At 44.0% G+C, this 21,541-nt stretch overlaps 2 protein-coding genes across 3 annotated transcripts; one reads left to right on the top strand and one right to left on the bottom strand.

Annotated features, from left to right (window-relative positions):
* Positions 1-770: 770 nt before the first annotated feature.
* On the top strand, positions 771-14,319 carry ZNF641 (zinc finger protein 641). Of its 2 annotated transcripts, none has more exons than XM_032492712.1 (6): positions 771-939; positions 4,058-4,266; positions 4,877-4,968; positions 6,156-6,285; positions 6,988-7,101; positions 7,978-14,319. In XM_032492712.1, exons 1-6 carry the CDS (start codon positions 932-934, stop codon positions 8,730-8,732), a joined length of 1,308 nt encoding a protein of 435 aa, XP_032348603.1. In that variant the 5' UTR covers positions 771-931; the 3' UTR covers positions 8,733-14,319. The 2 variants fall into 2 exon arrangements, with proteins under 2 accessions (XP_032348603.1, XP_032348604.1); XM_032492713.1 differs by lacking the exon at positions 771-939 and adding an exon at positions 1,215-1,370.
* Positions 14,320-18,448: 4,129 nt separating this feature from the next.
* On the bottom strand, positions 18,449-20,142 carry LOC102511279 (testis-specific H1 histone). Its single transcript, XM_032492715.1, has one exon. It carries the CDS (start codon positions 19,902-19,904, stop codon positions 19,092-19,094), a length of 813 nt encoding a protein of 270 aa, XP_032348606.1. The 5' UTR covers positions 19,905-20,142; the 3' UTR covers positions 18,449-19,091.
* Between the last annotated feature and the right edge of the window lie 1,399 nt (positions 20,143-21,541).

Genomic DNA, 21,541 nt, shown 5'->3' with positions numbered 1-21,541 from the left:
TTCTTCTCTTTCTCATTAATTGAGTCCTCTCCATTCTTCTCTACTTCAAGATTTCTGTGAGGCCTTCTCTGACCTCCCTCCCATGCATGGTTCACTTCTTTGCTCCCAGTACAGAGTATATTCCTCCATTTTAGCATCTGTTACATTTTATTGCAAATATGTGTTGAGATGTGTTTCTACAGACTGAGTCCTTGAATCCACAAACAATTCCTTTGGGATCTCTGACTTTCAGGATTTAGTTACATCGTGTGGCACATAGCAAAAAATAAATACATATTAAAGGAGTGTTTTCACCTATGACATTAAGTGAGTCACTTATTTCTTAAGTCTATAAAATAAAATTTTACAGAATTGTTGTGATGACAAAATAACAAGTGTGATTTGTAGATTATAAACAGATTCTAATGGTAATGTGTTTATTCTGTTTTGTAGGCCCTTTCTAATCTTTCCAGTCGAATCCAACTTAATGCTCTGAGGTAGTTCTGTCCAGTAGAAATATAATGCAAGCCACATACATTATTTAAACACTTCAGTAGCCATATTAAAAAGTTAAAAGAAGTAGGAGAAATAAATTTTAATAATACATTTGGCCCAATATATCTAAAATAATTGTTTATTAGCTATTTTACATCTTGCTAATTAAGTCCTCTAAATCTGGTGTGTATGTTACAACACCCCTCCATTTGGACTGTGACTGGTGGCTCACGCAAATTGGACAATGCAGCCTCAAGGCCTAATTCAGTCTTGGTGAAGTCAACCTGACTACCCCTCATTTAGAATTAGTGACGCCTCCTCAGCACTCTCTCCAGACCCTTATCAACACCCTCGCTATCTTGAAACCTAGAAGGTGAACTCCTTGAGGAATTCCAGACCTTTGTCTCAAGAAATCGCTCTCACAACGACTGTCGGGGATGTAACGAGCGGTTATTAAATGTCCAGGTAACTAACGAACCGGGTGCAAAGGGCCCCACGGGAGGCCGAGGGGCCTGGACAGGAAAATGGTCAATCAGGGAGAGGGCGCGGGCAGGCGGCCGCGGCAATCCTGACGGCTGGGCCCGCGGCGTTCCGCGGCGGCGGGCGCCGAGGTGCGGGGCTGGGCTGGCCCGGGCTCCGGAGCCGCGGCCCCCCGTCCCCGCCCCCTCCCCCACTTCGCGGCCGCGGCTGCGGCCGCCGCCGCCGCCGCCGAGCCCCGGAAGCGGGCGGGGATTTCCTGTGCCCGCCCCGCCCGCGCCCGCGCCCGCGCCCGCCGGCCGCCGTCTCCGCCTGTCGCTAGCTCCGCGGCCGCCCGGCTCCGACGAAGCGAAGGGCGGAGGGGAGGGGCAGGCAGCGCCCGGGAGGGAGGCACCCGGACGCAGGCCAAGCCGACCCGGGTGAGTGGGGCCGGGCCGGAGGGAGTCATGGCTCGAGGGAGGGACGCCCGGCTTCCTGGGGCGGCGAGTGGGGTTGGTCACCCGTGGGGGCAGGGGGGAGGGTCGACGCGGCCTCCTGGTCGCTGCCTTTCCTGGGGTCGGCCCCACTGACATTCTGTGCCCGCCCCTCGCCTGTCTTCCCCGTCCCCAGCGTCGCTCTCAGGCCCCGCGGGTTCCCGCCGCTGTCACTGCGCGCAGGTTACCCTGTGGCTCCTTTTTCTTCATTTGCTCCTGCCCCAGTTCACGGGAAACCTGTTTTCTGACCTCACTTCCCCGCTCCAGCTCTGCCTCTCTCAGGTTCTCTGAAATCTGAGCCTCTCCAGGGGCACAGTGACTAGGAGGGAAGAAGCAACCTTACTCTAGAACGGGCGCCCGTCCCGCCCAAGCCCCGCCCGGGGCAGGGGCTAGGCTTCTCTGACAGCGCGACTGTCCCTGTGCCCTTGGGCTTCTCATTTCAACAGCATAGCCCTTTCTCTGTCCAACAGCACTCCTGCAGAAACCAACTTCTGCAGGTGCCATGCCCCCCTGAAGAAAAGGGGAAAATGAGAGCCCTAAAACCCTAACTCCTGTAGGCCTGGGATCATCCTGGAACCGGGAGAAACCAGGTTAGAGCTGACACCTTAACTGCCCAGGTGTTGGTTCTGAGAGAGCCAACATCTTAGCAGATACAGTCAGAGGACAACTACCTGCCGCTTCTTGTGCTGAGATTTCTGCTAGCACTTCCACAGGTTTTCTGTCAGTACTATGGACAGGCTCACATCTGGCCTGGGATAGAGGCTTCCTATCAAGGGATTCTGCTGCTAGGGAGATAAAGAAATGGGTTTGAGACAGGTGTCCAGATATTTAACTAGAGATAAAGCCCAGAGGGAGGACTTTTGAAGGGAGCTAGAGAATAAGGAAGACTACTGGTGAAGGGGGGAATCCATGCTTTACATTTTAAAAATGAAGTGAATACAGGGGCTGGAATTCAGAATAGAGAGCTAAAATGGAACTTCCCCTTTATTGCTTTATTGGGAATTTTCCTTTCTCACGAGAAATCTCTGAAAAGGAAACCTCCTAAGCTGGGAATCAGTCCAGAATGCTCCCATGAGGCCCTGAGACATCTTTGGACTTCCGAGATGAAAAGGGAATTTGTTCTCTTCCTGTGCATTGAGTTTAGGGTTTCTACCTAACTCTTTTGTCAAAGACAAATAGCCAAGAAAATAAACAACTTGACATCTGTCATTACCTATCCCGGGCTCCTGGGTTCTTGCAAATGTTATTGGATGGATGCAAGTGAGCCAAGATCATTACCAAGGTTCTGATCTATTGCTGGAAGCCTTTCACTGGCTCTGATTGCTTGCTACTGAATAAGAATCACAAATATATGAAGTTGCCAAGCAAACAGAGACTCTGCACACTTTCATCGACTGTTCCTCTGCTGTAAGGCAGGGAGACCCCTATCACAACACAGGTGAGACCTGTCCTGCTCCTAAGATGTCCAGACAAAAGAAGAGCCCTCAACCAGGTCCTGTGCACTGCAGGATTATTAAAAATTTTTTTCTTTATCTAATCTAGATTTCTTCTCTTGTTTGCAAGAGAAGAGATCTATATAGAAATACAAAACATCTCTCTTTTTATTCATAGTTTCATTCATCAGCCTTCTTCCCTAGGCAAGAGAAAACTATGTCCATTGTTTTGAACTTTTCCCTAATGGCCATAGTCCCCATCCCTTTCTTCACTTTTGTTTATTCTGATGGAATATACTCTGGCTTCATCATACCCTTCTTTAAAATTGAATACATTTTTCTAATGAGATCTGACTGGTGCTATCCTGTATCTGTGGTTTTTTCCTGTGTCTTAAATCACAGGGCTGTTAATTCACCTCAGGTCATGTTAGCAACAGCTGCTTCCCCTTTTACTACCTAGTCCAAACCCTTTCTGTTCTTTTTTTCTTTTCCTAATTAGACATCAGTTCCCCACTGACCAGCAGTTTCTCTTATCTGTTTGCACTGCTTTAGAATCTTACACCTACTTTCCAAGTTATTGATCTTTCTACCATATTTACTACCAGTTCTCATTTTCTACGAGAGTGACAGGTTATGTCTTTTTGTCAAGGCTTGCCCTAAGTGAGGCACCATTTGGTTCAGCCTCATAAAAAATACACTTTGTGACTAGGACTTCTACCTATAGTAATCATTTCATTCTAAACTAATTGATGAGAATGGGATTTGTGGCAGAAAATCTTATGTGTGAGTACATCCATTTTTGTGGAGTGCAAGTCTGTGTGTATTCCTTCCTGCATATTTCCAGATTTCTAACTTTACTGTACTTTCAGTGATTGAAATTAATTCATAGCTTTTGGATTTCCAGGATTGTTCTTTCTTTTTTTAATGAAGTTCTTCCAGCCTTCAGGGATATTTTGCTTCTACCATGAGGTCCCCAAAATAACCATTAGTGACTTTGCTATGTAGCACCTCCTCATTTCTGGCTCAGGTTCAGCTGACTGGAACACCTCAAACTTTTAAAGTTCATCTTCCATCGAGCTCCTCTTAACTAGTTTCACCTTTTATCCATGGGCTGTTCTCCATAACTCTCTTAGGAATATCACCCCTTTCCACTTTCACAGAAACTGAATGAAACTAATAACTGATATGAATTTGTTCCAGGTCACAATTTAGGTTTACAGCAAAAATGCTTTCAGAACAGACAGCATCCCTGGGGACAGGATGGGAGTCAATGAATGTCCAGATGGATGGAGCAGAGCCCCAGGTGGAAAGGGGAATCCAGGAAGAAGGGCCATGGAGAACAGTACCAGGGGCGCTGGAGCACCTGTGCTGTGACCTTGAAGAGGAGCCACAGTCCCTTCAGGAGAAGGGTGAGAGCCCAGAAGGGGTATGTGTGGGGAGCACAGTGCAGAGAGTAGTCTCCGAATTGCTAATGAAAAAGCAGAGTCAAAAATCCTCAAATTGCGATGGACTGAACAGCAGTCAGTACCAGAACTAGGCCACAGAAATATAAGGAACTTCTAGGTCCTAGTCACAGAAATATAAGAAGCACCTGGATTCTGCAAACCATGTAACAGGGATCTCCTGTTTCTTGCATAATCACTCCCTCCACATGCTACGTGGTTAGTGGTAGTGAATATGTGAGACAAAGAAAATGACAGAAACACTGATTACTGTTGGAAAACACACCCCGTAAAATGCACTTTACAAGATGAAAATTACATTCAAATAATAGGAATTCAAACCACAGCTGGTCTAGCAGAGATAGATGATATAAAGACTCTACTAAAAACCACTCAATACCCTTACAGGACATTTTGAGGGAAGGTATCTTCTACTACATTTATACATTTGAGTCTTATCAATGGATATAGATATATATATAGATATAGATACAGATGCAGATATAGATAGGGCCCAGGCTCTAACTGGGAAAGGGTGGATGCTCCATCTCTAATGGGTCCTCTCTCCCCTCACCAGCTCAGTCAGCTCCCTGGGTTCCTGCCATTCCCCAGGAAGGGAGCACTGGAGATTGGGAGATGGCAGCTGCACTTCTTGCGGCAGGATCACAGGTAGGCTATGTTCTTCCCTTGGCCTCTCTAAGGGTCTCACCACTGCTGCCTTTCTGTAGCATTAGCATAATTCCATTGATTAGTCATTTCACATGACCACTAGTATGTTCATCTTATATGTGAACACATTTTATCCCTTTCCAAGGGGCTCATAATATCCTTTAAAAAATGAATGAGGGCATGACAAGAAGAAGGGAATTCCTAAAGGTTAGGCTGGGTTGTTCGTTTTTTTTTTTTTTTTGTATTTTTTTTTTAATGGATGGCTGTGCTACCCACAGGGCGAGTTTAAGAACAACTCATTAATGTCCTTTAAGAAATAAATCTGGAAAGGTTGGGAAAAGAGGACCTGAAGAAAGCTTGGAAGAACATAAAGTTGTAGACAGGATTGGGTGGATGATGGAGCATTTATGGAAAAGAAGATAGAAAGATATAAAGAGGGGCAGAGCCAGAGAGAGAATACAGGTTTAGATTCAGAAGGCAGAGCCATGGGAAGATAATAATAATAGTAGTTGTATCCATATTCCCAGAGTGCTTACCATGCTTGCTGTTCACTGAGTGCTTTATGTAAAATTAACTCATTTAACCCTGAGAGAAACTCAATTATCCCCATTTTACAGATGAGAAAATTGGACAGGAAGAGATTAGGGCACTTGTGTAAGGTCATACTGCTAGTAAGAAGCAGGGCTAGGAGTCATTTGGGTCCAGAGTCTGGGCTCCTAACCACCAAACTATGCTGCCTTAAAAGATAAGGATATGACATATTAGGGGGAGGAGGCAAGAAAGAATGTTTTATCTACATTCATTTGTGCTGATAGGAAAGGAAAGGTCAGGTGGAGGAAGAGCTAGTACGTAATTTCTGCAATGAAAAGAGTAAGGAAGATGAGAAGAGACTGGGCAGACACCTATTACTAAACAGAGGTACTGATGAGTTTGTGGTGCCTCCAAATTATGGTCCTAACTTGGGAAACTCCTCTAGAAACATCATCCTCGATCATTCACTGACCACTAGCTACCCCTTTCCTCATTTCCTCTTCACCAAAGCCATGTGCCCTGCCCAGGGACCTTTGGGCAGTTCTTCTAGATCCTCTTTTGCCTTCTCTCCTCTACTACTACTTCAGCAATTTATACTGAGATCACATTGTCCTTAAGGAACAGCTACTGACAGATGATGCTGCATTTTGTTTCAGGGCCTGGTAACCATCAAGGATGTGTCACTGTGCTTCTCTCAGGAGGAGTGGCGGAGCCTGGACCCTTCTCAGACAGACTTTTACGGAGAATATGTCATGCAGGAAAACTGTGGGATAGTGGTCTCTCTAAGTAAGCATGACCTTCCCCAGCCACTAAATGCTTGTACTCTGGGAGGATGGAGCTATGCTGCTGGGCAGTGTCTATTTAGTGTTCTTTTCTCGGCAGGGTATCTGTCTAGGCTTCCATGAGAGAAAGAGCACCAGGGCTAATCCAAAGAGAATGGAAGTGAGGTGTGAATCAAATAAATAAATTAAATAAATAAATAAATAAATTAAATAAATAAATTAAATAAATAAATAAATAAATAAATAAATAAATAAATAAATAAATAAATAAAATGATGCTGAATTGTAGGGAAGAGAACTTTAGGCTCTTCTTGGTTGGGAATTGGGAGGTTTTTTCAAAGCAGAGAGAAGGACATCTAAGAGACAGAACTGAGTCCTTGGAAACTCAGAAACTATGTAGGGGAAGATGGGAACATTGCGGGTGAGACAGCCATAGTAGGGCTAATTAAGTGAAGTTATGACCAGAAAGGACAGTTGCATTGGAAGTATTTGAAATTTGAACGGAAGAGAACACTCATTGGGAAGAGAGTATGATTTTCTGTAAGAAAGAGGGATTTAACAGAAATGAGATGGGGGAACAGGGAAAGGCTTGTATCTGGCCTTCTTAATCTAGAGTTCTAAAGAATAATCTAGGAAACAAGCTTTTTCAGAAATGAGAATTATAGTTGAACTAATTGACATCTCTGTTTTCCTTTCCCATGGGCAGGATTTCCAATTCCCAAACTGGATATGCTTTCTCAACTAGAAGGAGGGGAGGAACAATGGGTCCCTGACCCCCAGGACTTAGAAGAGAGGGACATCCTGAGGGTCACATATACAGGTAATGACGTAGACTAGACTTTCAGCTATGGCCTTACCTACCCCCTTTTGGAGTTTCATCATTACATATTCCTCTAGTCCTTCCTCTGCCTCAGAGAGTTATAATGTTGACAGGTTTAGGGATCTTTTTCTTCAAAAGCAAGACAGTGTAACAGAATGGTTTAGAGGGCAGGCTCTGGAGCCAGACTTTGTGGATTTGAATCCAGGACTATACCTGTGGAAACTTGGAAACATAATTAACCTCTTTTTGGGTTCTTCATCTATAAATTATTGTGAGATTGAAATATGTTACCATAGTAGATCAGTACCAGGAACATAGTAAGCACTCAATAAATGTTAGTTGTTTTGTTGTTCAACCTAACACCCATGGTGGAAATGCCTTCCACAAAGTTTCTAGTATTGCTGACAGGTGGTCACCCAGCCAGTGATGATTGCAGCGCATTCTTTAACTCTCTCCATGTATACTTAGGCAGGAAGATGGTAATTAACAATTTTTTTAAAGTGCTAAATAAATAATAGTAATAAGTAACAACAGCATAGACCATTTACTAAGTGCTTACTATATGCAGGTACAATGCTATCTGTCTTATAACGTCTATCTTATAATTATTCCCATTTTACAGAAGAAGTGAAGGCCTACAGAAGTTAAGTGGGAAAGCTGAGACTCAAAATAGGGTATCTGCCTCCTAAGCCTAGGCTTTTAACCTCTATACCTCTTGCACTGTCTTGTACACATTAAAAATCTGTTCTCTCAGCCTTTACGGGGTGAGTGAGATTTAGGCCCTAACAGGCATCATACAACCTCACCTGTGAGTTGGGTCCTGGGGTACTCTCTTGTGACTCCCCTCTTGGGGTCGGTATTTTCCCTTCTCCACAGGAGATGGAAGTGAGCATGAGGGGGATACCCCTGAACTAGAAGCAGAACCTCCCAGAATGTTATCTAGTGTGTCTGAAGATACTGTTCTCTGGAACCCAGAGCAGGATGAGAGCTGGGATTCCATCCCCAGGAGCTCCAGAGGAATGCTCCTGGGCCCACCTTTTCTTCAGGAAGATAGCTTCTCAAACCTTCTGTGTAGCACAGAAATGGATTCCCTGTTAAGACCGCACACGTGCCCCCAATGTGGGAAACAGTTTGTGTGGGGCTCCCACCTTGCCAGGCACCAGCAAACACACACTGGGGAGAGGCCCTACAGCTGCCTCAAGTGTGAGAAGAGCTTTGGGCGAAGACATCACCTGATCCGACACCAGAAAACCCACCTACATGACAAGCCTAGCAGGTGCTCTGAGTGTGGCAAGAATTTCCGATGCAACTCCCATCTGGCCAGCCACCAGAGAGTGCATGCAGAAGGCAAATCCTGCAAGGGCCAAGAGGTTGGAGAGAGCCCAGGGGCTAGGAAACGGCAGCGCGCCCCACCAGTGCCAAAGTGCCACGTGTGCACAGAGTGTGGGAAGAGCTTTGGCCGACGGCACCACCTGGTGAGACACTGGCTGACCCATACCGGGGAGAAGCCCTTCCAGTGCCCTCGCTGTGAGAAGAGTTTCGGCCGTAAACATCACCTGGACAGGCACCTGCTGACCCACCAGGGACAGAGTCCCCGGAGCAGCTGGGACAGAGGGACATCTGTCTTTTGAAATCTGTTTCTGCTGCAGCTGTGGTCACATCTGTCAGCTGGTGCTACCAGGAGTCTCTGCCAGAGCTGCCCCTCTCCTATAGCCCAGTGGCCAGAATCATGAGCCCTGGCCCCATCCTTAGAAAGATGTGGTTCCACCATTGGCCAGAGCATTTCTCACCAGTTCTGTGAGATGCCACATGAAATAGAGTTCTTTGGGCAAAAACTTTTGGGAAACAGTGCTTCCTCCATGGGCTGATATTCAGCCTTAGCCCTCTCTCCAGGGTAGAGAAGAACCAGCAATTTGTGGCTAAGGCCCATTCTGATTGGTTGGAGCCTATGCCATATCCGTTGTTAAATATTTTGAGTATCAGTTTTGTATAACTATTCTCTTCTATATATGTAGAGAAAGACCATATGAACATATTAAAGGCTCTGAAAACATATGGAGTAGAGCAAATGGTTAAACCTCTTTTAATGCAGTGTTTCCTAAATTTACTTGACTCAGTATCTTTTTCATCTCACATCCCACAGAACTGGTGACTCCATTAAACACACTGGTGAACACTGAGTTGAAGAGTAATGAGGAAGCAGGAAAGAGATAGTGATCAGGCACCCAGAGCCTCCTTTTTTTATCCAAATGAAAGCTGAGGAGCAGACCTCATTCCTGTGTGGGCCCATCACCTTTATCCTGATCATCTGAATATACATCCACACCTCTCACCTGACCTGCTGAAAAATAGAAACAATAACTTTCTCACCCCCTTATTCTTGCCCTCTTCACCCTGCATATACATATAGCAGCTGAGAGATTACACTACGAGTGCTAAGAGATGGACCTTATACTCTTAAGTAACCCAGGCCCACACAGAAGAAAAATGCTTTATCCCCTTGAACAGACCCTTCTCCTCTTGACCGTGTCTTTATGTGTCTATGTGCATCTGTGTGCAGGGTCTTTGAAGAGAGCATGCAAAGTGCAAACTGTATAAGCTAGATTTTCTAGAGGCTGTGTTCTGGGGATGCGGGTAGTGGGGATTGTATGGGGTTTTCTGTTTTGTTTCAAGATAGTAAGCTGAGTGATTAAGGGAGCCCTAGTGGAAAGAGTTCAGTTGTGGGTGTTGACGTATAAAGCCTTCTCCAGTATCACTGAGATCAAGACAGCCATGGATATATATGTCTAGGTTTGAATCTCTGGGCCACAGATTCTTTTTGCCTGCGTCGGAGAGAGAAAGAGACATCCTCAGTGAGGTGAGCTGTTTCTTGTTGATTTCAGACAAGGTGCATATAGAAGCTTTGTGCTGAGTGGGTTTTTTGTTCTTATTTTAAGTGCTGGGAATTTATGGCAGCAGTCACAGTGCTTGCAGGTTGTCATCACTCTTGTTTGACCTTGATTGCCTCATCAAGGGGGCATAGTTATTCTTGAGGACTTCATTCTCCTAGAAACAGAACTTTAGGGGAAATGGCTGTGGCTTAGCTTTTTGGCTGATGCAGGGTAGTGAGCTTTCCAGCTGATTTTCCTCCAGTTCTGAAAAGGTGTCTACACTAAGACTCTTAACTACAGAACTTGCACAAGTATTCTAGCACCCACTAGTTAATGAGTTGGTCATTGTTTCTCTTTATTGATGATGTGTTAATACCAATCTTATAATTTATAAATTATCTTGTATGTAAGAGCAGTTTGTGGGTAGGGAGGGAGAGGCACAGAGGATGGAGGTGGGATATTTTCTCTTTAATACTTAGATACTGGTTTTCTCTTAACACACTTACTTCTCAGCTACAGTTGGTGGAACTAACCAGAGAGGCAAGAGAAAGTGAGCTGCAACAATCTAGTTTAATGACTCTTCCATTTGCTTAGGAAAAACTGGGTTAATCATAGTTCCTCAGAGTCCTGGGCTCAAATGGAGCCGAAAATAAGGTCATTTTGCTGACTGGGCTTCTTAGAGTGGATATGACTTGAGCAATCCTGCCCCCACCTCCTTTCTGCTCTAAGCAGCATTCCTTCTTGCCTGGAATGCACTTCTCTTGCTTATGTTCCTATGAATAGAGCAAAATGGCCAGCCCTTTGTAAGGCATCCTTTGTCCTAGGTCCTAAGAGATAGAAGCATTTTAGTAGAAGGATCAGTAACAGGAGATGCCCTAGGGAAATTGGACCCCATTGGTAAAACTGGACTTTATCATTTCTTTTACCTTCCCACTATGCCTCATTCACTAACACAAATCAGCTCTATGGGAGCAATGATTCAAAACCTTTTTTGGATCACAGACCCTTTTGAGAATCTGATGAAAACCAAAAACTCACTTTTGAGAAAAAAGATGTTAGTAATCCTTCTATTTTGCTTACACATTTAGCAGGTTCAGAGCCCATCCATGGAATCACTAAACTGAGGTCAAAGAAAGGGAGTTACCCTGACCCAGTATGGTCATTATATGTTTGTGACAAGAATTATAAGGCAAGGATCACTAAACATTTTAAGGACTAAGATACCAGAGTCAGTAGGATATAGGATATAAAGAGAAAGTCTGGTCTTTAATGACTTGAAATGTATTACTTACATTCTACTCTATGTCTATATCTATATCTATATCTGTATCTATATAGATATATGACATGCTGACAAATCGGCTCCTCACAAACCTTGTTTTAAAGACCCATAGGAGGTGACTTTCCATGCCATCAGATCTCACCTCTTAATAACCAAATGTTAACCTCCAGTCTTTGATTTCTTTTAGTAATTGTAAGGAGAGAAAGTGAAGCCCCCAAAGTCTAGATACAGTCATTGTACCCAACTGAAAGGCATTTTGGAATCCTAGGGCCTTCTACAGAAGGGGCATCTTTTAGGTCATTTCTGGTAAACCAGGGTCTTCTCTACCTCCATCCAGAACCAGTTCCCTTGGACGAAAAATAAAATAAAGCAACAGCCATCAGCTGGGTGAAGAGATTTGAGTGATTTTTTTTCCCACAGGGAAACTCCCATCTTCCTCCCAACTCTCTCTGCCACATATCTACCCTATCCTATTCCATTTAAATAAAAAATGTCTCTGTGTTCTCTCTGGGAAAAATGTAAAGTAGGAAAGACCATCTTCAGGAACCTGTCAGCTTTTTCCATCTGTGGTGCCTCTACCTTGTTCAGAGCTCAAGTATCCTTGCTTTTTTAAACCATCAGAGTATCTCTGCAAAGAATTCCTTACAATGGACAATGTAACCCAAAGGGTTAGCTTTCCCAGAGCGACTTACATTTTAAGCTGTAGCTCTGAGAGTGGAAGTGGAAAGAAAAGCTTTTCCCGTGTTAAAGTGATGTTATGTCTTCAGGGTTCAATCTGGGACAAAATCCTTTCCCTTTCCAGAACTTCTACAATCAAACCACTATTTCCTATTTCCATAAAGGGTAAAGTGAGCCCTGACTCAGAACCAGAGGTGCCAGAAGATAGGTTCTTTCCATCTGTCTACAGGTGGGTGTACTGGGTGGGGATGAGTGGGGATGAGCAACAACAAAAAAGTGAAATCTATTCCCTTAGATCCCCTGAGCTGGCAAAGTTTACTTCTATTCCTTGGAGTGCTATACTAGGCCATGGGTATCAAAATGCAGTCTTTGGACCAGCAGCATCAACATCACCTAGGAACTTGTCTTAAAAATGCAAATTCTTACCCCAGACCAAATTAATCAGAACCTCTGAGGATGGAACCCAACATTCCGTCTTTTAACATGCCTTCCAGGATATTTGATGTAGGCTAATGTTTGAGAACCACTGGCTAAGAGATTCAAATTCCATTTCAATCAGCGGTCTCTCGCCCTGTTCAAATAGGGAGAGATGGAATCTTCACACTTCTGTTATCAAAGATTTATTTTCTGCAAACTCCCTAGGCTAGTTGCTCCTCAGTTCTGTTCCTCTTGAGTCCCAAGGTTCTTCCTCACCCTCAAGTCAGTGAAGGAACTGAGTTAGTCACAAATTTCTGAAACTGGTGGGGTAACTACCAAGCTGTTGTAACTGGTTGGGGCTGGAGCTTCTAAAATGGGCACTGAGGATTTATGGGTTCAGAAATCTGAAGAGATAAAAAGGAACAGATACCTCAAAGAGGGTAAATGCAATGTAAAACTGAGAAACGGACATGCAAAGAAATGGTCCTCCTTTGCTAGTCCTTTTTCAGGCTTAATAAGTTGCCCTGGAGGCAGGTGGGGTGGGCATTCAGGTAGAGAGAAAGGCCAGCTGTCCCAAGCTGTTAAGGACCCAAGTTTTCTTACCTCACAATTGCACTGGAGACCAATGAGATGCCATGCAAGGGATTTCTAACCATGCTTTGGCCTACCATGTAGGACAAGGGCAGCAGGAGGATCAGAGAGCCCCGAGGACATAAGAGGAAACCAGGCACATTTAGTAAGATATGACACAAGCAAGATTTGAACCCAGACTCTGTTTAGTAGGTAGAGGTTGTAACCAATTAAGCCATTGTGCCTATGTCAAAAATGCATTCTACTGCTTTGAAGATTCTGTCCAATTTAGGCTACAGGAAGGGATCTGTCTTGCAGGCCTCTGTTACCTCCTCCACCTCCTCTCCTAGGCATACCCATGAGGACTGATGAACTGACAGTTGCCAACCTGCCACCTCTGTGGGGCTCTGGGTCAAAAGGTTAGAGTCCAAAACTCTAGGGAAGGGGATCAGCCCCTGTCCCCTAAGGCAGAAAAGCTTGGCTACTGCTTTCTTCAACCCCAGGCCTCCAGCTCTCTCCCTCTCTCCTTTCCTGTCACTGCCTCCATTTGCCTAATAAGCAGAGCTCTTCCTCCACTCTTTGCTCCTACTTCTCTTTTTCAGTTGGTTTTGTTTTGTTTTGCCTGCAGAATGCCACACCTTCCCAAGGGTATTTGTTCTACCCAATCTCTATCCTTCTTCCTTCGTAGTTTCTCTCTTCAAGCCTCTAGCCAGTTGCATTCCATCATGAGCCCACTGCCTACTTTAGCCACTAAGCAAGGTCCATTCCTCATACTTCCCACTTTCTTCCCTCAGATTCTTGGCTTGGCTGTACTAGCTCAGCTGCTGTCTCCCCACTCTACCTCTCTCTCTCATACATACCTCCCCATATCCGAACTTGGCCAGGGTTGCCTGTACTGCCAAATCCAGGCCCTTTACTCCATTCCCTACAGGCGCTTCTTCCCTTGATGTAGCTTCCAAAATGGCTTTCTACTTTTTGCGATTTTGATTTACTCATTCCCTTCCTAGCTCTTCCTGAGAATCAGTTTTAATTTGACGAGCCATTTTTTGTGTCCCTCCTATGTGCTGGGCATGAGAGATCAAGTACGACCGCGGTCCCCATACTCAGTATGTTCCTCAGCCGACCCCGCCACTGCCACCACTTTCCTGCCACACCTCATGACACTGTGCGCCAAGGCACCCTCTTATGGAGGCTTTGGGTATGTGTACCCACTTGCCATCCAGCCCAACTGCCCCTGTGCCTGCCAGATTTCTAGCTATTGTCTGAGTTGCTTCTCTCTAATGGACTGTGACCTGCCCACAGGTTACCCAATGAGGACTTACATCTGTATCCGTAAGGATCTATAATATGCTCTTATGGTCCCTGTCAGTTGAATAAAGGATGTATTGGCTGTGTCACTGATTTCCTCTGTCCTCTCTTCTCTCCATTCTCAGCTCTTCTCTTCTGATAAAGGGGCTGCAACAGAGTGGGGAACACCGGACAGCTCCAGGGCAGTCATGCAGCAATGCAGGAGTCCCCTTGCCGCCCCTCCCAAAACATAGACCTTAAGACACCACAAGTTAGGACTTCCCACGTCCTCCTGGAATCTTCGCTCCCAGAAGTCACTCCCTAGTCAGCTGGGGATGTAAATCATTCTGGAGACTAGAAGATGCAGAATGCTGAGCAGGCCCAGCCAAGGGTGAGGTGAGTGAGGGCCTAGGGTACAAATTTAAGGAGACCTTACATCTCAGCATTGTTTAAGTGCCAACCCACCCTTGCAAGACCTTTAGGGTGCTATGCCTGAGGTGGTGGTGGTGGTGACTGAATTGACTCCCTAAGGCAAACTGGCAGTAACTGGAAGTATGGGGGGTAGCCACAGAAGACCTGCATAAATGGGGTTAGACAGGAACTGGGTCCAACAGACACATTCAACTTTGAAGATGAAGAGGATCGCCATCTGGTAGAGGGTATCAAGAGGATAGGGTAAGAAATAGTGTGGAAGAAAACATGGAAAGCTGGTATGGGGGAACCACCAGCCTGTGACCCACTGACTTGGCCTCTTGCCCATAGAGGTTTGCTGGGATGGGGAGGGGGAACTTCTTTACAGGCACTGGGTGCAGCCCAAAGACTTTGCTCTCCTCCCGGGGAGCTGCGTTAAAGACCTTCCATCCTACTGCTTAGGGGGTGATCTTAAAGCCTCTGCAGCTTTCTGAATGCCAGCCAGGCCGTTTTGCCACCTGCCTCCGTGCTTCATGTGTTTCCCTTTTTTCTTGCATTTACTCCTACTTCCCCGCCAGTCACCTGGAGTAAAACTTTTGACAAGTCTGGTCTTTCCCCTAATGAAAAGGGGAGGAGGAAGGAACTGACAAAAGGGGGGAGAGAAACAGCTTTGATTGTTCTTTGAAGGGCCTGTTCTCTCAGCCAGCTCCAGTGGACTACTGAAATCCTCACTTCCTCCTTCTTATTCTCCTACCAATGTCTTTCCCAAATTGACAGGACTCATGCTGAGTCTTCAGTTTCTCTCTTCCAAATCCTTTGGCTTTTTTTTAAAAAGTCCTTTCCAGACATGATGTCTCTATTAATTCCCCAAATGACCTGTTCTCCCATCCTTGCTAGGCACTTAGGTTTTGGCTAGAGTGCTCCGCAGCCTGACCAGACAGCTTTGTCATGTTAGAGGCCCCCAGAGAAGGAAGAATAGGAGAAACCTACTGTTTTGAGACCACTGACAAATGGAGATGTTTGCATGTTCTGCAAACACACTCCCCCTCAATGTGTTTGAGAACACCTTCCCCTACAAGAAACCTCTGAGTTATTAAAACACTTAAGTGTATAAATTCTAAACTTCTGACCTTTCCCTATGTAAAAAAGATGTTTTGTAGAGGTAATGAGTAGATGGTGAGGCCCCATTCAACATCTCTAATTGTAGTGAAGAGAGCGCTGGATTTGCAGTTAAAAGTCAATTTCTAAATTGTACATATTGTAAACATTAGCTTTTTCTCTTAAAAGCTAAGAGATTGAGGTGAAGTAAAATAATGCACAGGGAAGTATAAACCACCTTATAAATGAAAAAAACTATAATTGACAATTACACAGAAATTTCTACCTCATTTTTGAAGAAGATACAATTTATATGATTCTGAAGACAAATACAAAAAAAAGACACAAGTGGTGTCCTCTACAATTCTTATCACCTTCCCCTCACAATACAGAACCACTTATATTTTTGTGTGCATCCTTCCAGAGTTTATACAATTACAGAGAGATATATTTTTCTTCATTTTACACAAAAGGTCATTTGGTATACTCAATGTCTTTCTTTTTTTTTTTTCACTTAATCTTGGGGAGTTTGTCATAACAATACATAGAGAATCTCCCTCTTTTTATAGCTGCATGCTGTTTCACTGTAGGGAAGCCTCACAGTTTAACCAATCCCCTAGTGATATAGATTATTTTTTTGTTTTGTTTTGTTACTGTAATGGTGCTTAAATATCTTAGACATAAGGCTTTTCACAAATGCATTAATATATAAAAGGTAAATTCCTTTATAGTGGTTCTGTTGGATCAAAGGATATTTGCATTTGTAATTTTGAAAGCCAAATTCCCTCCACTAGGATCGTGAAGATTTACACTACCACTAGCATTGTGAGTGCCTGTCTCGCCACAGCCTCACCAATGGAATAGATTTTCAAACATTTTGGATTCATTAAAAATGCTATCTTACTGTTTTAATGTGCATTTCTCTTATGAGTAAAATTACACTTTTTTCATATTTTTAAAGGCCATGTGTATTTCTGTTTTCTCAACAACCACTGAATATTTGATGCTAGAGGACATCTAAGGTTTGTTACAATGCTTAAGTCCAACAATTTTCTGATCATCATTGCACTAGACAGTTGAGATAAAAGGAAAACAAAGAACTGATGTCAGGGATGTTCCATTTGCTCTGACTAAAGTTAAATACTCAAATACACCACTAGAATGTAAGTACTGAAAAGTGGGGATTATGTTTTATCCATCTTTATTCCCAGCAAAGGGTTCAGAATCTTGCAGGCACTTAGTTATTTGCTAACACTAGGGATAAGATTAGCTATTCTTGGGAATTTCTTCCACATAAGTACCCAGTTAGCATTATGATCTGGATAATCTGGATAGCATATTACCTATGAGTTAAGGTCATTTCTTATGTTTCATGAGTACAAACACCCTAAAGCTCATCAATGAAAAATAATCTGAAATGATCATTGTTAACTATGTAAGTTCAGGGTCTGGTACTTATACTTTAGTTTACTGAGTGAATGAAGTTTGCTTAAATGAAGAACTCATTATAATACAAGCAGAAGCTTGATGGTTCTTAGGAAATTTAGAAAACAAATTGTTGCCAGTGTCCTTTCCATTCTAAATTAGGGGAAAAAACGTTCTAATTCTAGACCATCTAGTTCTTTAGGTTAAAAACATCGTGGGACTATAAAGGGGCAATATATCTGGCTATCATAAGGGCATTATATTAACTTTGTTCTGATTGTGTTCAATAGACAATGTTTCTAGTTGCCTATCTTAAGATGGCTATTTTCTGATTGTTTGCCTCATTCTGCCACTCTCAGACAATTCAAGTGCACAGTAAACCTAATTACATCAGGGGGAGATTTCAAAGTTCAAATCATCTATAGATGAGATACACTGCAAGCATTTTGCTGTTACTAAGCATAAGCTTAAAGCAGTGATTCTCACTTAAGGGTGTGAGAGTGAATATTAGCATCACTTAAGTTTGTTTTAAATACATATCCCATTCCCCCTTGTAGAAGATACCAGACTCTCCTGAGAAAAGCTTGGTCAAGTATACGCTGAAAAAGCTCCCAGGTTATTCTTATACCTCCCCACCTCTCACCTGCACTCACTTCTTTTCAAAAATAAAAAGCACCTCCCAGGTGCTTTCCTTTTCCCTACTCCTCCTGCTTCAGCTGGAAACAGTAAGTTATTTCCCTGAATCAACTACTCTGATGTTTACTTTCCTAGGAACCATTTCTGTGTCTTGCCATGGCCTATGGCATGAGAGCTATTGTCACATCCCTGCTTGCTGAACTGAAAGAAATCATACATTTACTCCATATTTGGTATTTAGTGCTTAATAGTTTTTTTTAAGAACAACAAAAGACCTAGCTATTCATTATTTAACATTTCCCATCTTGTATTTCTGAAAATGCATTCTGTAAATCTTAATAGTTTCCTCACTAGGAGCTAGTACTTTCCCAGTTGATAATTCCCTTAATGAATTTTGTCAATCAAAGCATATACCATAAGTTTAAGTCCCTCTTATCATTTTGCTGACACTTAAAATCATCTAAAATATTCCTCGTCCAATTCTACCTTTTTTTTTTAAACAGAGGAGGAAACCAAGACCAGGAATGGTTAAGTAAATAACTCAACTAAGGTCAGAGTGGCAGAACTTTGACTAGAATCCTGGTTTCATTAAGCACTGATCCAGTATAGTTCTCCACTGAAGCACATTATCATTCCATCGTGGAATTATTTATACTCGTTTTTAACTCTCAGTGATAAGCACCTACTGTGTGCCAAGCCCTGTGCTAGATGTTTTCACACACACACAGTCATTTAACTGAAGATTAACATATAAGGCGTATTTTCTAAGTTAAAATAATTATCAAATCAGGGCAAAAACTACAAACCTATTACAATCAATCTTGGAAGAAGGGACTTTTTCCTAAAAGGAATTTCAGGTAAGAACATGTTGGAGCAGTGGGACCACTGAACCTAAAGGCTGTCTATTCTTCTCATCCCAGTGATGCCCCCACTTCTCTCCTTACATGCCCTTCTCCCCAAAACTCAATTTGGATTTGCTAGGGTGTCTAACATTAATTCAACACTTTGCCTAACCCCATCAAGTTGCTGGCTTTCTTCTACCTATTTTCTTTCTTTCTGAGAGGCATTTTCCTGACTCCTGAAGCAAGAACAGAATCTCAACTCCGTTTTCTCGTTTCACTTCCACATGCTTCTGCTACAGGTCTTACCTCAAACACCCACTCCTTCCCTTCTACATGCTGCAAAGAGGAAACAGACACAATGTGGTGGAAAGGTCTTGTAAATAGTTTTGCCCATTTCAATGAGTGAGGAGATGCTCTCATTGGAGCTTATGGGGAAAGGCATCAGTGCCTGGAGGAAGGAAGGTTGTTCCCACTCTATAGATTCCGGGCTGCATTCCGAAGACCTTCAGATTTAGTGGAAGTCTTTGTGCGAGCAGCCCTTGGGTCATGGGTCTTCTCCTGCCCATTCGAAGTCCGGTCAGTTTTAACCGAGGTTGACTTCTGGATGGTCCGTTTTACCGGCTTCTCTGGGTCCTGCTTCTTCTCTTCCCTGAGCTTCGAGCTTGGCCTCTTCTCTTGAGTCCGAGGCCTGATGTCTTCCTTCCTGGTCCGTCCTCTCCTCTCATCCACCTCCTTGGCCCTCCCTTCCTCCTTAGCTCTGGAATCCACCGGGTCCTTGGCCCTTGGCCTTATTCTCCTCACCTTCGAGTTCGCCCTCGAGCTCCGTCTCCACACTTCCCTGGCCTTCCTGGCGGCCCTGCGACGCGGACAGCGCCTGCGTGGCCTCCGCGTCCTGGGAGGGGGCCTCCTTGGAGAGCGAACACTCTCCTCCAACCTCGGGCGTCCCGGCTTTCTCTTCGGTTTTGGAACCTTCCAGACCCTGAAGTAGCCAGCGGCGTTGCTGCCGCTGACCCGGAGGAGGGTGCCCTTCACATCAGACCTGGACGCTTCGCCCGAGCGGCGGCCGCACTTCCTGCGCACTTCGTAGCCAGCATTTCCGAGCTCCTTCTTGAGGGTGGCCAGAGTCAGCCCTTTGTGTGCAGCGATGGCTCGGAGCAACAGCTGGGACACTTTGAGCACGGAGCGCCGGCCCCGCCTCGGCGGGCCCCCGAGGGTTCTTTCCATGGGCTGCTGGGTTTTAACTTCAGCACCCTGGGACTCGCTCGTGGACTCGGCCCGCTCATCCATGGCCCCGCTCCCGCTCCCGCGGGGCCACTGGCTTTAGACCTCTCTAACCAAGGGTGAGTTAAGGCTGAGGCCAGGCCGCGTCACAAAGGCAGGTCCTGGTAAGAGGGCAACAGACCCCACCCAGGTAGAGGCATTTCTTACTTTTAACAACCAATCAGATGCCACTTCCTTCTAGGTCTAAACCAATCCGAATTTTCAGAGCCTATGCACACCGAAGAATCATCTTTATAATCTCCAGGATTTCGTTTCCCTCTCACACTTCTCATTGATCTTGATCTCGACCGCTTTTGGAAGTTCACTATTTTTCTGTGGTCCTGCAGGCCATCTACCTGTATTCCCCTAAAGTGAGGGAAACTGCTCCCAACCATCCACCAGTAATACACTGCCTTTAAAAAGTAAATATGGTAGTCTGTAATACACAACTTGGCCTAGAAACTCCCACTTTTAAGTCCCACCAGATATCTGCAGTCATGTCTCCCTGGCTCTCTGCATGGTGGATTTTGTGCAAGTATGAAAGAAAAAACACTGTGGTCCATCTACACTAAACATAATTCCCACGCCTGGGAAGTTCTGATGTCTCATTCAATTGGGTTGGAACAATCCAGATTCCAAATATCTTAAGAACACTGGTCTAATCATTATTCTTTAAACAGACTTTGTGCTTTTCTACTTCTTGTCCTCTTCTTGTCACATCCCCATTCTCTGTCTTGATAAATCCTGCGCATCCTTCAGAGTCCTGCTAAGTGCTTTCTTCACTGAGGCTTCCTCAGACTCTTTCGAACAATTTCTCCTATTAACTACCACAATTACTTCTGCAATCCTATACTGCTTTTTCTTTAAGTTAATTTGGTATTAGGGGGCATACAATGTGGCACAATATTTTAAAAAAGAAAAAAACCTGGACCTGGAAGACATGGATACATACCCTAGCTTTTAACAGCCATATGACATTAATAATCACAACATTTAAAAATCTGATTTCTTTGTCTTAAAAAAAAGGCTTAATAATCCCTTCCTACTAATATCACAGAACTGTTACAAAGGTTCAGAAGAGGTGATGGTAGATGACAAAGGACTACTCAAATATAAGGCATAAAATAGCATAAAGTTAATAGCACTCTGAATGTTTATGTCTTTTCAATGATATAAAACGGTCAGACAGTCTTTGAGTTTCTATGCCCCATGCAGTACCTAATTCTATCCTTCATTATATATTGCAAACATTGGATTGAGTCTGCTTAAGCTCCTCACTGGTGAGGAGGCTTTCTCTGGATTAGAAGGAAACTCCCAGAAAGTCAGGAGAAAGGTGCAGAATGAATTTCAAAGGGCTGGAAATGAAGGCAACCAAGGAAGCTAGTTTCTCAAAGACCTCTTATTTTGGACAAAGTTTAGTTGGGAATAATTCAAATAATTATTCAAAGAATACCTCCAACTGTAAAGCATACCATACTTTTCCAGAGGACATTCACATATAATCAGCAGTCACAGGCTTGACTGTGGCATAGTTTCTTCCAGGAATCAATGTTCTAGGAAGCTGCTTAGACTAGTGCTTCTTAAACTTTAATGTGCACTCATAAAGTGCAAATTCCAATACATTAGATTTGGGATGGGTTCAGAGGTCTTATCTTTCCAACTAG

This window comes from Camelus ferus, chromosome 12, assembly GCF_009834535.1.
Source record: "Camelus ferus isolate YT-003-E chromosome 12, BCGSAC_Cfer_1.0, whole genome shotgun sequence".
In the NCBI taxonomy this organism is placed as follows: Eukaryota; Metazoa; Chordata; class Mammalia; order Artiodactyla; family Camelidae; genus Camelus; species Camelus ferus.
Note: the sequence above shows the minus strand (reverse complement) of the source record. Positions and strands in the feature narration are given on the sequence as shown.

Coding starts and splice junctions, on each gene's coding strand:
- ZNF641 (XM_032492712.1), top strand. Junction 4,969..6,155: donor TTCTTGCGGCAGGATCACAG/GTAGGCTATGTT, acceptor ATTTTGTTTCAG/GGCCTGGTAACCATCAAGGA. Junction 7,102..7,977: donor CCTGAGGGTCACATATACAG/GTAATGACGTAG, acceptor CCTTCTCCACAG/GAGATGGAAGTGAGCATGAG.
- LOC102511279 (XM_032492715.1), bottom strand. CDS start 19,904: ATGGATGAGCGGGCCGAGTCCACGAGCGAGTCCCAGGGTGCTGAAGTT.